The sequence below is a fragment of the Macaca mulatta genome, chromosome 3, assembly GCF_049350105.2.
Source record: "Macaca mulatta isolate MMU2019108-1 chromosome 3, T2T-MMU8v2.0, whole genome shotgun sequence".
NCBI lineage: Eukaryota > Metazoa > Chordata > Mammalia > Primates > Cercopithecidae > Macaca > Macaca mulatta.
The window spans coordinates 80,796,934-80,811,245 of NC_133408.1; the positions used below are offsets into that span (position 1 = coordinate 80,796,934).

General features: G+C 40.8%; 1 protein-coding gene across 1 annotated transcript in view; it reads left to right on the plus strand.

The window, feature by feature from the left end:
• PKD1L1 (polycystin 1 like 1, transient receptor potential channel interacting) overlaps positions 1-14,312 on the plus strand; it is a 189,582-nt gene that overhangs the window by 161,846 nt on the left and 13,424 nt on the right. The window contains 1 exon segment of the mRNA XM_077998175.1: positions 2,261-2,455. Within this exon segment, the coding sequence (XP_077854301.1) occupies positions 2,261-2,455 (195 nt within the window).

Sequence of the window (14,312 nt, forward strand, 5' to 3'; positions counted from 1 at the left end):
GGCTTGGGGCTTCCACCCTCTGAAGCCACAGCCCAAGTTGTGCATTGGCCCCTTTCAGCCATGGCTGGAGCAGCTGGGACACAGGGTACCAAGTCTCTAGGCTGCATACAGCACGGGGAACCTGGGCCCAACCCACAAAACCACTTTTTCCTCCTTGGCTTCCAGGCCTGTGATGGGAGGGGCTGCTATGAGGGTCTCTGACATGGCTTGGAGACATTTTCCCCATGGTCTTGGGGATTAACATTAGGCTCCTTGCTACTTATGCAGATTTCTGCAGCTGGCTTGAACTTCTCCCCAGAAAATGAGTTTTTCTTTTCCACTGCATTGTCAGGCTGCAAATTTTTTTAACTTTTATGCTCCATTTCTCTTTTAAAATGGAATGCTTTTAACAGCACCCAAGTCACCTCTTGAATGCTTTGCTGCTTAGAAATTTCTTCTGCCAGATCCCTAAATCATCTCTCTCAAGTTCAAAGTTCCACAAAACTCTAGGGAAGGGGTAAAATGCCACCAGTCTCTGCTAAAACATAACAAGAGTCACCTTTGCTCCAGTTCCCAACAAGTTCCTCATCTCCATCTGAGACCACCTCAGCCTGGACTTTTTTGCTCATATCACTATCAGCATTTTTGCCAAAGCCATTCAACAAGTCTCTAGGAGGTTCCAAACTTTCCCACATTTTTCTGTCTTCTTCTGAGCCCTCCAAACTGTTCCAACCTCTGCCTGTCATCAAGTTCCAAAGTCGCTTCCACATTTTTGGGTATCTTTTCAGCAACACCCCACTCTACTGGTACCAATTTACTGTATTAGTGTATTAGTTCATTTTCAAGCTGCTGATAAAGACATACCCGAAACTGGACAAAAAGAGGTTTTTTGTTTCTTTTTTTTTTGAGATGGAGTCTTGCTTTGTCACCCAGGCTGGAGTGCAGTGGCATGATCTTGGCTCACTGCCAGCTCCAAGGTTCACACCATTCTCCCACCTCAACCTCCCGAGTAACTGGGACTACAGGTGCCCGCCACCACACCCAGCTAATTCTTTTGTATTTTTAGTAGAGACGGGGTTTCACTGTGTTAGCCAGGATGGTCTCGATCTCCTGACCTCATGATCCACCCATCTCAGACCACCAAAGTACTGGGATTACAGGCATAAGCCACAGCGCCCAGCCCCCAAAAAGAGGTTTAATTGGACTTACAGTTCCACATGGCTGGGGAGGACTCAGAATCATGGTGAAAGGTGAAAGGCACATCTTACATGGCAGCGGCAAGAGAAAAATGAGAAAGATGAAAAAGCAGAAACACCTGATAAACCATCAGATCTCGTGAGACTTATTCACTATCACAAGAATAGCACGGGAAAGACCAGCTCCCATGATTCAATTACCTCCCCCTAGGTCCCTCCCACAACACATAGGAATTCTGGGAGATACAATTCAAGTTGAGATTTGAATGGAGACACAGCCAAACCATATCGGTTGATATTTAAGCATCATCCAGTGAGGTTCTGAAGGTGGTCATATATAATCATGGTATTGGCCGGGCACGGTGGCTCACGCCTGTAATCCCAGCATTTTGGGAGGCCAAGACGGGTGGATCATGAGGTCAGGAGATCGAGACCATCCTGGCTAACACGGTGAAACCCCATCTCTACTAAAAATACAAAAAAAAAAATTAGCTAGGTGTGTTGGCAGGCGCCTGTAGTCCCAGCTGCTCGGGAGGCTGAGGCAGGAGAATGGCGTGAACCCGGGTGGCAGAGCTTGCAGTGAGCTGAGATTGTGCCACTGCACTCCAGCCTGGGTGACAGAGTGAGACTCTGTCTCAAAAAAAAAAAAAAAAATCACGGTACTGTACATTTTGATAGGGCTTTACTCTCTGTCATGTGCTTCCCCATTCATTATTGCCTTATTTTTTTTTAACAGTGTTCAATAAAGACTTATTAGTTGAAGGGATGAAAGAATGACCTCATTTTCCCATAGTAGCACTATGCATTATTGCCTTTAAATCCATTCAATAATTTTTTATGTAGGCATTATTAACTGTAGCATTTACATGCATATATGTATATGTACAGTATTATCGAAGCACTGAGATATAGAGACACAAGAGCACGTCTAGCACCCAGGTCTTCTAACTGCAGGCAGGGTCAGTATGTTTCCTAACATAGTCCAATATTGTCTACAGATAGTACCCCAAATGCTTCGCATAATGAGGGAAGAGGGATAATGAGATTCTTGAATGCATTTACTAATCTAACTTTCTTCCCTTCAGAATTACTACTTGGATGAATTTGCAAATCTGTTAGATGAACTTCTGATGAAGATTAATGGTTTGTCCGACAGCCTACAACTCCCTCTTCTGGAAAACATATCCAACAGCACAGGGGAGGCAAGGGCAGAAGAGAGTCCCTTAGTGGACATTTCTAGTAAACAAGCTACTGAGGTAAGACCATGCAAAATTATTTATGTCAATTTTCTTTATAGCAATTTAAGTTCTAAAGGAGTTTTGGAATACTTGTTTTTCCAAATTATAAGGTCAATTTGCATAAATATTCTCTAGGGATCATACTGCTGATAAGATATGCTCTGGCCAAAACTAAAGAACCACTTAATAAAGTGCATGATGTGACTTCCAGTTTAAAATGGTAGCATAAGTATCTACCTGCCCCTTATTTCTGATTACAACTGAAATCAGCAAGGAGATTGAGAAACAGAAATGGAAACTGGATCTTCCCAGAAATGAAAAAACAGAAATCTGCCCCAGAATATAACCAGTGATCCCAACAATGGATGCCAAGAACAGTAAAAATTAAATCAAAAGGAGATAGGATGCTACTATTTCCTTTTTTTTTTTTTTTTTTTTTTTTTTTTTGAGACGGAGTCTAGCTCTGTCGCCCAGGCTGGAGTGCAGTGGCCGGATCTCAGCTCACTACAAGCTCCGCCTCCCAGGTTTACGCCATTCTCCTGCCTCAGCCTCCCAAGTAGCTGGGACTACAGTCACCCGCCACCTCGCCCGGCTAGTTTTTTGTATTTTTTAGTAGAGACGGGGTTTCACCGTGTTAGCCAGGATGGTCTCGATCTCCTGACCTCATGATCCACCTGTCTCGGCCTCCCAAGATGCTGGGATTACAGGCTTGAGCCACCGCGCCCGGCCCAGATGCTACTATTTCCAAGAGCACACAGAATTCTCCAAGTCAGACAGTGTGTCTGGAGGAACCAACAAAAGACCCCTGGTTTGGAAGAAAAGATTATAGCGCACAAAAGAGTTTGAGGAATCTCCCTGAACCCCAATGCCACAGAGTTCCTGGGACATAGGACTGAAGGACAAAACATGCAGGAAGCCATCTTTGTAGGAAGCTGTGTGTTGATGCGGCTGCCTAGAGGAGGAACTATTGGTGATTCACAGACCTAGAGTCACACTACTTGCAAACTATAAAAAAATCAACACAAAGAGACATACCACGTGCCAGGTACATAGTGAAAAAGAAAAATGATTGCTGTGCCTCGTCGATAAATAGCTTGCAGTGGTAACTTCCCTGAGATCCAGAGAGATACTCTGCTGGCCCATAGCAGTCATGTTCACATGGCTGAGTGGCAATGAAGGAGCTCTCTGAAGGCAGAGGAGAACATGAAGTACCTGCTACAAGCTGTCTGCCCCAGCCCTTCTCTGGCCCTAATTCACAACAACCCAGGGAATAACACCTTTATGAAAAGATGAACTTCCACATGTAGAGAAGAGTAATAATAATAAAAGTATATAATAATATATATATAATTTATATAATTTATATAATAATATATATAAAAGTAATAATAATAAAAGTAATAATAATAATAAATAATTATTTAATTATTGGATCTATGCAAATCTGCTTCAGGAAAAAGCAGTATGTACAAATGACCAAAAGTGAAGATGAAGTGTCACTTTGAAAACATTTGCCATCAACAGATAAAAATTGTAACCGAGATGTTCTCCACACAAAAGGTAAATTAATGGAAAAAAAAAATGTTTCTTTGAAATGACAGTTTGAAGTCAAGATGAAAGAATACTAAGATGAAATAAAAAGACAATGAATTAACAGAGTTGAGGAAAGAAATGGAAAATAAAATAAAGCAAATGGATTCACAGAAAAGAGAATAAACTATGTGGATGACATATTTGAGAAAATTCTGGGAAAAAAAAAAAGTTAAAATTGATTTTAGGAAAATTAATACACATGGAAATCAGACCCAGAAGACTGTGCATAAGACATGGAAAGGGTATCTATAATTAGTGTCTCCCCTAAAAAAGCCCAGAAAATTTGAACAGAAAAAAAAATGTTTAAATATAATTTTAAAAGACTTTACTGGAAAAGAGATATAGACCTATATATTTAAAAAGGAACTGTGTCCCAGGGAAGAAATGGATTCACATCGATTAAAACTAGAATATGGGGGCCAGGCACAGTGGCTCACGCCTGTAATCCCAACACTCTGGGAGGCCGTGGCAGGCAGATCTCGAGGTCAGGAGATCGAGACCATCCTGGCTAACACAGTGAAACCCCATCTCTACTAAAAAAATACAAAAAATTAGCCAGGCGTGGTGGCGGGCGCCTGTAGTCCCAGCTACTCGGGAGGCTGAGGCAGGAGAATGGCATGAACCCAGGAGGCAGAGCTTGCAATAAGCGGAGATTGCGCCACTGCACTCCAGCACTCCAGCCTGGGTGACAGAGCAAGACTCCGTCTCAAAAAAAAAAAACAAAAAACAAAAAAAACCAAGAAAACTAGAACATGAGTGGCTGTAGTGGCTTATGCTTATAATCCCAGCATTTGGGATGCCAAGGCAGGAGGATCGCTTGAGCCCAGGAGTTCAAGACCAGCCTGAGCAATACAGTGAAACCCCATCTCCAAAAAAAAAAAAAAAAAAAATTCACTGGGTGTGGTGGCACACATCTGTGGTCCCAGATACTCAGGAGGCTGAGATGGAAGGATTACTGGGGTCCAGGAGGTAGAGGCTGCAGTGAGCAGTGATCCAACCTAGGTGACAGAGTGAGATCACATCTCAAAAAAAAAAAAAAAAAAAAAAACTAAACTAAAACACACCCTAATAAAGTCACTGGACTTCAAGAAGATAATCTTACTGACACCCAGATACCTCCTACCCCCAAAAACCAAGTCACCTCCAAGTGATTTAAAATAATTTAAGGTATTTAGCAACTATTATTATTGTTTTAATTATAAAAAACCGTTTAAATATGCATATGAAAATTGGGCAAATGATAGGAAAAACATAATTTTTAAGAAAAGAAAATATAATGACCAATTTTGTAAAAAAAAAAATAAAATTCGACCGGGTGCAGTTGCTCACGCCCGTAATCCCAGCACTTTGGGAGGCCTAGGCGGGCAGATCACAAGGTCAGGAGATAGAGGCCATCCTGGCTAACACAGTGAAACTTTGTCTCTACTAAAAATACAGAAAATTAGCCGGGCATGATGGCATGCAGCTGTAGTCCCAGCTACTCGGGAGGCTGAGGCAAGAGAATCGCTTGAACCTGGGAGGCAGAGGTTGCAGTGAGCCGAGATCACACCGCTGCACTCCAGCCTGGGCAACAGAGTGAGACTCCACCTCAAAAATAAATGAATAAATAAATGAATAAAATAGAGGATTTATATAGAGGAAAAAAAGATGGGATAGTATTTACTATATTTGTAACATAAAAAAAGAATTTAATTAAAAATTTTAGAAGAAAGATTATTTTATGTATTTATATTTAAACCATAAGGTATATATTATTTTTTAATGATAGGATTAAAACAAAGGACCATATATACTGCTAATTAGTGCTTCGCAGAAAGCACTGACAGATGAAAACCCATGGTATGTAATGTGGAGCAACAACAAATAAAAGTAAACTAAGTATGTGTACAACTCAAATTGGAAAAATTCACAACACACACAAATATACACACACACTAAACAAAACAGAAGGAAAGAAGTTGAGGGGATGAAAGTATAATTTAATGAACTCAACAGCAAAATGAAGTAATCCAAGAGATGATTCTTTTTACAAACAACTAAATTGACAAATTATTGGCTAACATATCTAAATATGATGAACAGAGTGAGTACAATTCATATAAAAATGAGAAACAGAAAATAACCTCAAGGAAATTAAATAAATTATAAAATTTTGGAAGGAGAGAACACTTATCAGTCAGTGTTCATTATGCAACAAACTGACTTGAGTAGAGACAGAAACCTGAAACAGTATTTGAAGTTCTGTCCCTCCAAAAGCACCAGCCGCAGATGTTTTTACAGAGAAAATACACCAAACTATTAAGAAGCACGTAAGTCCAGAACAATCTTCAAACTGTGCCACAGCAGAGACAGAAGAAACGCTTCTGAATGTGTTTTTATGAAACAAGCAATTTATTAATCTAAAAACTGGACAAAAATATTCCAAATTAAAAATAAAATTACAGTGTCAATGTCAGTCTTATTGAGTTTTGATATCAAAAATCTAAATAAAACATTAACAAATAGAATCCAGCAGCAGATTCAGAAAATTATATCCCATGATCATATGAGTATTAAATCAGGATATAAATGTTTTAATATTAAAAATATATTGGTAGTGTCCATCCTCTGACTTTGCTCATCGTTTTCAGAATTGTTTAGGCTATTCTAGTTCCTTTGCTTTTCATATAAATTTTAGAATCAGTTTGTCAATACCTGTAAAAAATCTTGTGGTATTTTGCTGGGCGCAGTGTCTCACACCTGCAATCCAGCACTTTGGGAAGCCAAGGTGGGCAGGTCACGAGGTCAGGAGATCGAGACCATCCTGGCTAGCATGGTGAAAACGCGTCTCTACTAAAAATACAAAACAAATTAGCCGGATGTGGTGGCGGGCACCTGTAGTCCCAGCTACAGGCTGAGGCAGGAGAATGGTGTGAGCCCAGGAGGTGGGGCTTGCAGTGAGCCGAGATCCTGCCACTGCACTCCAGCCTGGGTGACAGAGTGAGACTCCATCTCAAAAAATAAAAAATAAATAAAATTAAAATATATATATATATATATATGGGCCAGGTGTGGTGGTTCACACCTGTAATCCCAGCACTTTGGGAGGCCAAGGCAGGTGGGTCACTTGAAGCCAGGAGTTTGAGACCAGCCTGGCCAACAAAAAATAGCCCAGTGTGGTGCATGCCTGTAATCACTGCTACTCAGAAGGCTGAGGCATGAGAATCTTTTGAACCTGGAAGGTGGAGGTTGCAGTGAACAGAGATCACGCCACTGCATTTCCAGCCTGGGCAATAGAATAAACAAAATAAAAATATATGAATAAAATAAAAATAAATGAAATAATAAATAAAAATAAATGAAATAAAATAAGACTATATTAATAACCTTCACCAAACAGGGAAAAAACTATCATTTTATTTTTTCCATGGCTGCATTTGATAAAATTCAACATTCATTCCTAATTTTTAAAATGTATTCTTAATAAAAATGAAAGTGATTTTTTTTAAAAAATAGGAATATAGCTCAAGTTAAATGCCAGTATTATATTTAATAATACAACATCAGAGCCTTTACTACTAAAGTTAAGGACAAAAAGATTGTCAATTCAAAAGTCCTACAACAGGCCGGACACAGTGGCTCCCGCCTACGATACAAGCACTTTAGGAGTCTGAGACTGGAGGTTCACTTGAGCCCAGGAGTTCATGACCAGTCTGGGCAACATGATGAGATCTTGTCTGTACAAAAAATACAAAATTAGCCAGGTGTGGTGGCACACACCTCTAGTCCCCGCTACTTGGAAGACTGAGGTGGGAGGATCACTTGAGCTGGGGAAGTCAAGGTTGCAGTTTGCCATGATTATGCCACTGTACTCCAGCTTGGGCAACAGAGTGAAAACCTGTCTCAAAAAAGGAAAAAAAAAAAAAATGAAAACAAAGTCCCACCATGGCATTTTAAAGGGGTATGCCTCATCTCTTTCCTACAAACCCACTTAATTTGTTTATATATTTAATAGCTCATAGAGCTAGCAAGAACTTTAAATTTATAATATAATTGGGCTGTCTTTTATATACACAACACACACTATTGTGAGTCCTTATACAGTTATAATATATAGTAATCTATACTAATTTCCTATGGCTGAGAAAAGAATTTCCCTCAAATGATGTTGGAGGCTTGTAAGTGCTGTCTTTGCCCTTATGACTTACTCTTCTTGTGTGTGAGTGGGACGTTTTTGGCAGCAATGCAGTCTTAACTTTGGTTTCATTCCACAGGAAAACACAATGCTTTCTGGACTATCACTTTATGGGGTATTTATCAAAAGTATGTTTGGCAAAAAGTTAATGCTGCCAAGAGTGGGTCTCTCTCACCTGGCTCCCAGGTGGGTTTCTGCCTACAGAACTCAAGTTTCTGCAACATGAGTTTAGCTGGCCTCCCTGGGAAAGAACCAGGAATGTCATTGGTCTTGGAATAGGCCAAGCAAACTGGACTTTACAGAACAGACCCTCTTTTGTGTGAGGGGATCTGAGGAAACAATTCGTTTGAATTTCCTAACTTCAAGGCATTTGTTTCTTCATCTTAACCATTAATAATTAAGATTTGTATCTTTATAAACTAGAAGGATTGGATGCCTGGAGCTATCAATAACCACCTACAAATCATATTGTTCTTTGTACTTTTTAAGTGACTCATGGCAACAAAATGCGGTGAGTTGCCAGCCCCCACCTCCTCCCCCTTGCCAGCTCGGCCCCCTTAACAGTTCTTGGCACTCTGTGGCCTCTCAGCTATGTAGCCTTGGACCCGGAGGAGAGCTCCCAGCCGGGGGCTGCTGCTGATTGCGCAGAAGGACCTCTGAGCTCTTGCCCCGCTCCCTGCTCCCTGCTCGGGCCTCTTCTCTACTGCGATGACTCACCACTTTACAGGAGCTGGCTGGGCCACTAGTCAGTGGATGCAATTTAGAGATGTCAGAAGGGTTTTTCCTCCACATATCTTCCTCTTCATTTGCTTTTGTGAATACCACTGCGTAAGGCAGGAACATCCAGAGGGGAGTGCCTGACCTCAGAGCACAGAGTCTGTCCTAGAGGGTTTTTGTCTTTATTTTTTTCAGTGTAATTCCTTAGCACCTACCTGCCAGGAGGAAGGTGAGATGTTTTTTTATAACCGTGGAAAATCTGCGTTCCCTTTCACATTTGGGGTCTCCAACATAATTTGTGAAGACTGGCGTGCCACAGTCCACAGCCACTCTTTTCAGCAAGCTTTGTGCTCTGAACTCTGCCGGTCAGTGTTACTTAGGAGCAGGAAGCCATCGAGAGGGTGAATTTTATCTCAGCTTCTTCCCTTAACTTGCCAGTTTGTAGAATAATGAGAAGATTTAGAATACTTAGCTTTTCCCAATGCATTTACGTAGCCCCCATCACAGGTGACTGTCAAAGAAATTTACTGAACTCCCTCAAATCTGGAAGTTTTTGTAATTATAGTTGGGTCCTGTAAACTTACTGAATCTTCATTGACTCCAGTATTTTCTAATGGATAATGCAATGTATCTGAACACTAAGTTTGAATCCTTGAGGAAGAAACAGGCTAGAAGAGGCTTTTTAAAAGGAAATATTGGCCAGGCGCAGTGCCTCACACCTAATTCCAGAACTTTGGGAGGCCGAGGCAGGTAGATCACTTGAGGTAAGGAGTCCAAGACCAGCTTGGTCAACATGGTGAAACTCCATCCCTCCTAAAAATACAAAAATTAGCCAGGTGTGGTGATGGGTGCCTATAATCCCAGCTACTCAGGAGGCTGAGGCAGGAGAATCGCTTGAACCTGGGAAGCAGAGGTTGCAGTGAGCCGAGATTGCGCCACTGCACTCCAGCCTGGGCGACACAGTGAGACTCCCTTTAAAAAAAAAAAAAAAAAGGAAATATCAACTTGGCCTGAACATGCAGAAAGTATGATGCCCTAGAGATGCCCCAACTCCTGCTGATAAACATGGAAGTCAGGCAGGTCTGAGGGTGGAGCAACTGTGGAGCGTGACTGGGCGACTATGGGAAAGCGACTTAACTTCTTTGTGTCTTTACATCCTACTCTGTAAAAGGAGGACACTAGTAGAGCCTCTCCCATGAGACCGCTGAGAGAGGTAAAGGAGTTAAAGGAGTCTGTGTCTGCATGCTGTAAGTGCTCTCTATAGCTTTAATAGAGACTAGTAAGAGTTTCACGTTTCATGCATTCCTCAAGTAATTTTGTGCCAGGCACAATTCTAGAGGCTGGGGATCCAAAGATGAGCAACAATGACTTGAAAGTGAACTATGTTCACTCAGAAAACATTATATTCCTGGAATTGGAAAATACAAATCTCAAAATTATGGACAAAAACCTGAGCAACTTTTGTATCCACTTGGACCTATGTTATGATGTGTTTCTTCATGTGAAGCCGAGAGGGGTCAGTAAGGATGCAAACATCAAGTTCAAATGAAATATGCTCAGGAAGAATGCACTCCATAATTCCCAGACTTCATTCAGTATGTTAAGGACCAGTATATTCCTGGACTTAACTAAAAATGATCATTTTCACCTGCTCTCACATCCTGGTTCTGCCCTTGCTAGCTGAGTTCTCATGACTTTCTCTCCACCACTGTGGCTTCCACAGATCCCAGCACTCAGTAAATATTTAGTGAACTGGTTAGTGAGCAAAAAGAAGTGGTAGATGATGTATATGGATAGAAAAGGGCAACTAATAAAGTAAGCATGGGAAAATTCTAATAGGTGGCTCTGGAAAGGGTAGCTGAATGCTTCTGAATTATTCTTGTAACTTTCTTAAGTTTAAAATTATTTCCAAGTGAAACGCTTTTAAAAAGAAGCTATTGTGGGCCGGGCACAGTGGCTCATGCCTGTAATCCCAGCACTTTAGGAGGTTGAGGCAGGCGGATCACCTGAGGTCAGGAGTTCGAGACCAGCCTGGCCAACATGGTGAAACCCCGTTTCTACTAAAAATACAAAAAAATTAGCTGGGCATGGTGGTGGGCACCTGTAATCCCAGCTACTCGGGAGGCTGAGGCAGGAGAATCGCTTGAGCCCGAGAGGCGGAGGTTGCAGTAAGCCGAGATAGCACCATTGCACTCTAGTTTGGGCAACAAGAGTGAAACTCCATCTCAGGAAAAAAAAAGAAGCTATTGTATTACTCAAGTAAAGAGATGACAAAATGATAGAGTCATGGCTGTGAGATATGATTTGTTTTAATGGTTCTTACTGTTTTTTCTAAGCTTTTCTATGTTTCTAAGTATGTCTTGGAATTTTTCCCATGATGGACATCACGAGAAAAGCTAATTAAATTTAAAAGAACTAGATATGGCTTACAAATACTTAATATATTAGAAGTGAGAATAACTTTAAAACCTAAAGAGAAATGTTGAAGTAGACAGCCTTCTGAAATGAATTCTCTCTGCTTTCATGGATTATACTAAGTCTTCCTGGGATGACTTCACAAGCAGGAATGTTTCTGTGGCTGCTGATTCATTCCTTCCTGGCAGACATAGCTCCAATGAAGTTGAAATATTATTGTTAATCCCTTTTATTTAGATGTGTGCTAGAATGGCACTCGAGGCACTAAGGATATAAACCAGGGCTTCTGTATGACTGTGAACACATAATCCATTTACTTGAGCCAAATTGTCTCCTAGCAGGGTTCAAGAAACTTGAATTCTCAAGGACTAAAATACACTGTCAGCTGGCTTCTTTGTGAGGTTTCTATTTTCAATTTGGAGTCTTGCAAACTACAATTATTTCTCAAAAGAATATGTAAAATACTGTATTAGTTTGCTAGGGCTGCCATGACAAAGTGCCACAAACAGAAATTTATTCTCTCACAGTCTGGAGGCCAGAAGTCCAAGATCAGGGTGTCAGCAGGACCATGCTCCCTCTGAAGGCCCTGGCGAATGATCTGTTCTAGGCCTCTCCCAGCTTCCCTTAGCTCCTTGGCTTGTGGCAGTGTAAGTCTCATTTTTACAGGGCATTCTCCCTAGGTGTCCAAATTTTCTCTTTTTATAAGGACACAGTCGTATTGGATTAGGACCCACCCTAATGACCTTATCTTAACTTGGTCATCAGCAAAATAAGGTCACATTCACTGGTACTGAGGGTTGACATTTTAACATCCTTTTTTGTTCTGGAGGAAGAACAATTCAATCCATAACAAATACATTTAAGCAAATGTAAATATTTGAAAACACGTATTATAGTTTTCTATTAACTCCAGCTTTTTGAAAACTTTAATTTTACTCATCTGACAAAAGTAAAACAAAATACTCAAAAAATTAGCAAACTCTTCTTTTTTACTCCATAGAGATCTTAATTTAGAAATGCTTTTATAAGAATGATGTTTGTATGTTAGTATATGTTGATTATCATTAAAATTATAAAACAAGTAGATTATCTGAGTTCTTTGACTGTGGAAAAGATCAAGTAATAACAAAAGATGATTTTTTTGCCATTTTAAATAGTACTTTTAAATAGAAATACGATTGGGTCTTCCCTAAAATACTGTATAGCTATGAATGTATACTCCCATTGGCTTTCTAAGTTACAGAACGCAGGAAGGTAGGAGAGCCTCTGAGGTCAAGAGCTCCTGTTGCCTCCTCCTTGGGTAAGTGACTCATTCTCAAGGGATAAAATCACGTAATAATCCCAAAGACATGCCTCATCTATGTCACCAGCACAACACCTTTAGTAAAGATCGAATCCATTTCCCCAGTGGTTTGGGAGTGCGTGTCTATCTTTGGTAAAATCTAGCACAGCAGTTCCCACTGGTTTTGCACTCTTAGCTATGTCTTGAATAATTTATTACTCAACATATAGTTGAAAGGCTTGACAATTAATTGGTTTTAAGTAGGACCAAGGAGATGAAAACTTAGAGCAGATCCAAGGGTTTCCCTATTACAAAGCCATGTTCACTCAACCAGTATCCCAGTAGGCTTTTCTTGAGTGCAAGACAGAGGATCCAAGTTACAGCTAGCACACATGGGTGTACCAATGTCATCATTCACTATACCGGTGTGGGAATTTATTCTATCTGATCTTCAGAATTCAAGTAAATATAGAATGAGGTTGTACAAATCTCTGGGACTGTAGGAAGGAACTCTTTTCTCATGGTGACCTTCTTCCTGGCTTCTCTTGCTAGTTTAGAATCAATTTAAGTGTTACTGAAATTCTAGCCCTTGTCCTTGAAAAAGTAGAGACCTTAGGAAAGTTTCTGCTGCAACTGTCCTGAGTTGAATAATTTTCCAGAGATTTGTGCTTGCCAGGGCCTCCTTGCAGTCTCTACTTTCATAAGTTACTGCATTTTTTTGACAAACATCCTGGTCCTGTTGCCAGGCAGGAGTAAGGAAATATGATTATTAAAGTTGAGAAATATGCACTGACCTTTAAAGGACCTACCAACACCCTGCACCCTGCAGAAGTTGAGTGTCTTTTTTCAAAAGCTGTGGGTGACATAATTTATAACTCTCATAGGCAGCTGGTTTCTTGGATGGTAGGGCAGAGTGGAGAGGGAAGGAACTGGATGCCTTGCACAGAAGGTGGTTATACTATACTATGCAGCCACAGCAGTCAACACCATGTGGTTCTGACAGAGGGGAAGAAACAAAGATCCTTGGAACAGAATAGATCCCAGAAATAGAGATCCCAGAATGGACTCACACAAATATGCCAGACTCATCTTGACAAAGGTGCTGAAGCAATTCATTGAAGGAAAAATAGCATTTTTTGACAATGTTACTGACGCAATTGAATATCCAAAAGCAAAAGAAAACAAAAAGAAGTTGGACCTACACCTCATACCATATACAAAAGTAATTCAAAATGGATCACGAAGAATGCTTTATGCAAAACATGAAACTGTCAAATTTGGGGGAGGAAAAAACAGGAGGAAATCAGAAATTGGAACTTTAAAAATTAAAAAGTTTTGTTCTGGCAGAGTGCGGTGGCTCATGCCTGTAATCCCAGCACTTTGGGAGGCTGAGGCGGGCAGATCACGAGGTCAGGAACTTGAGACCATCCTGGCTAACACGGTGAAACCCCGTCTCCACTAAAAATACAAAAAATTTAGCCGGGCGTGGTGACGGGCGCCTGTAGTCCCAGCTAATTGGGAGGCTAAGGCAGGAGAATGGCGTGAACCCAAGGAGGCGCGGAGCTTGCAGTGAGCCAAGATCATGTCACTGCTCTCCAGCCTGGGCGACAGATTGAAACTCTGTCTCAAAACAAACAAAAAAAACCCCTTTTGTTCTGCAAATGACTTTGTTGAGAGGATGGAAAGACAATCCTCTACAGACTAGAGGAAAATATTTG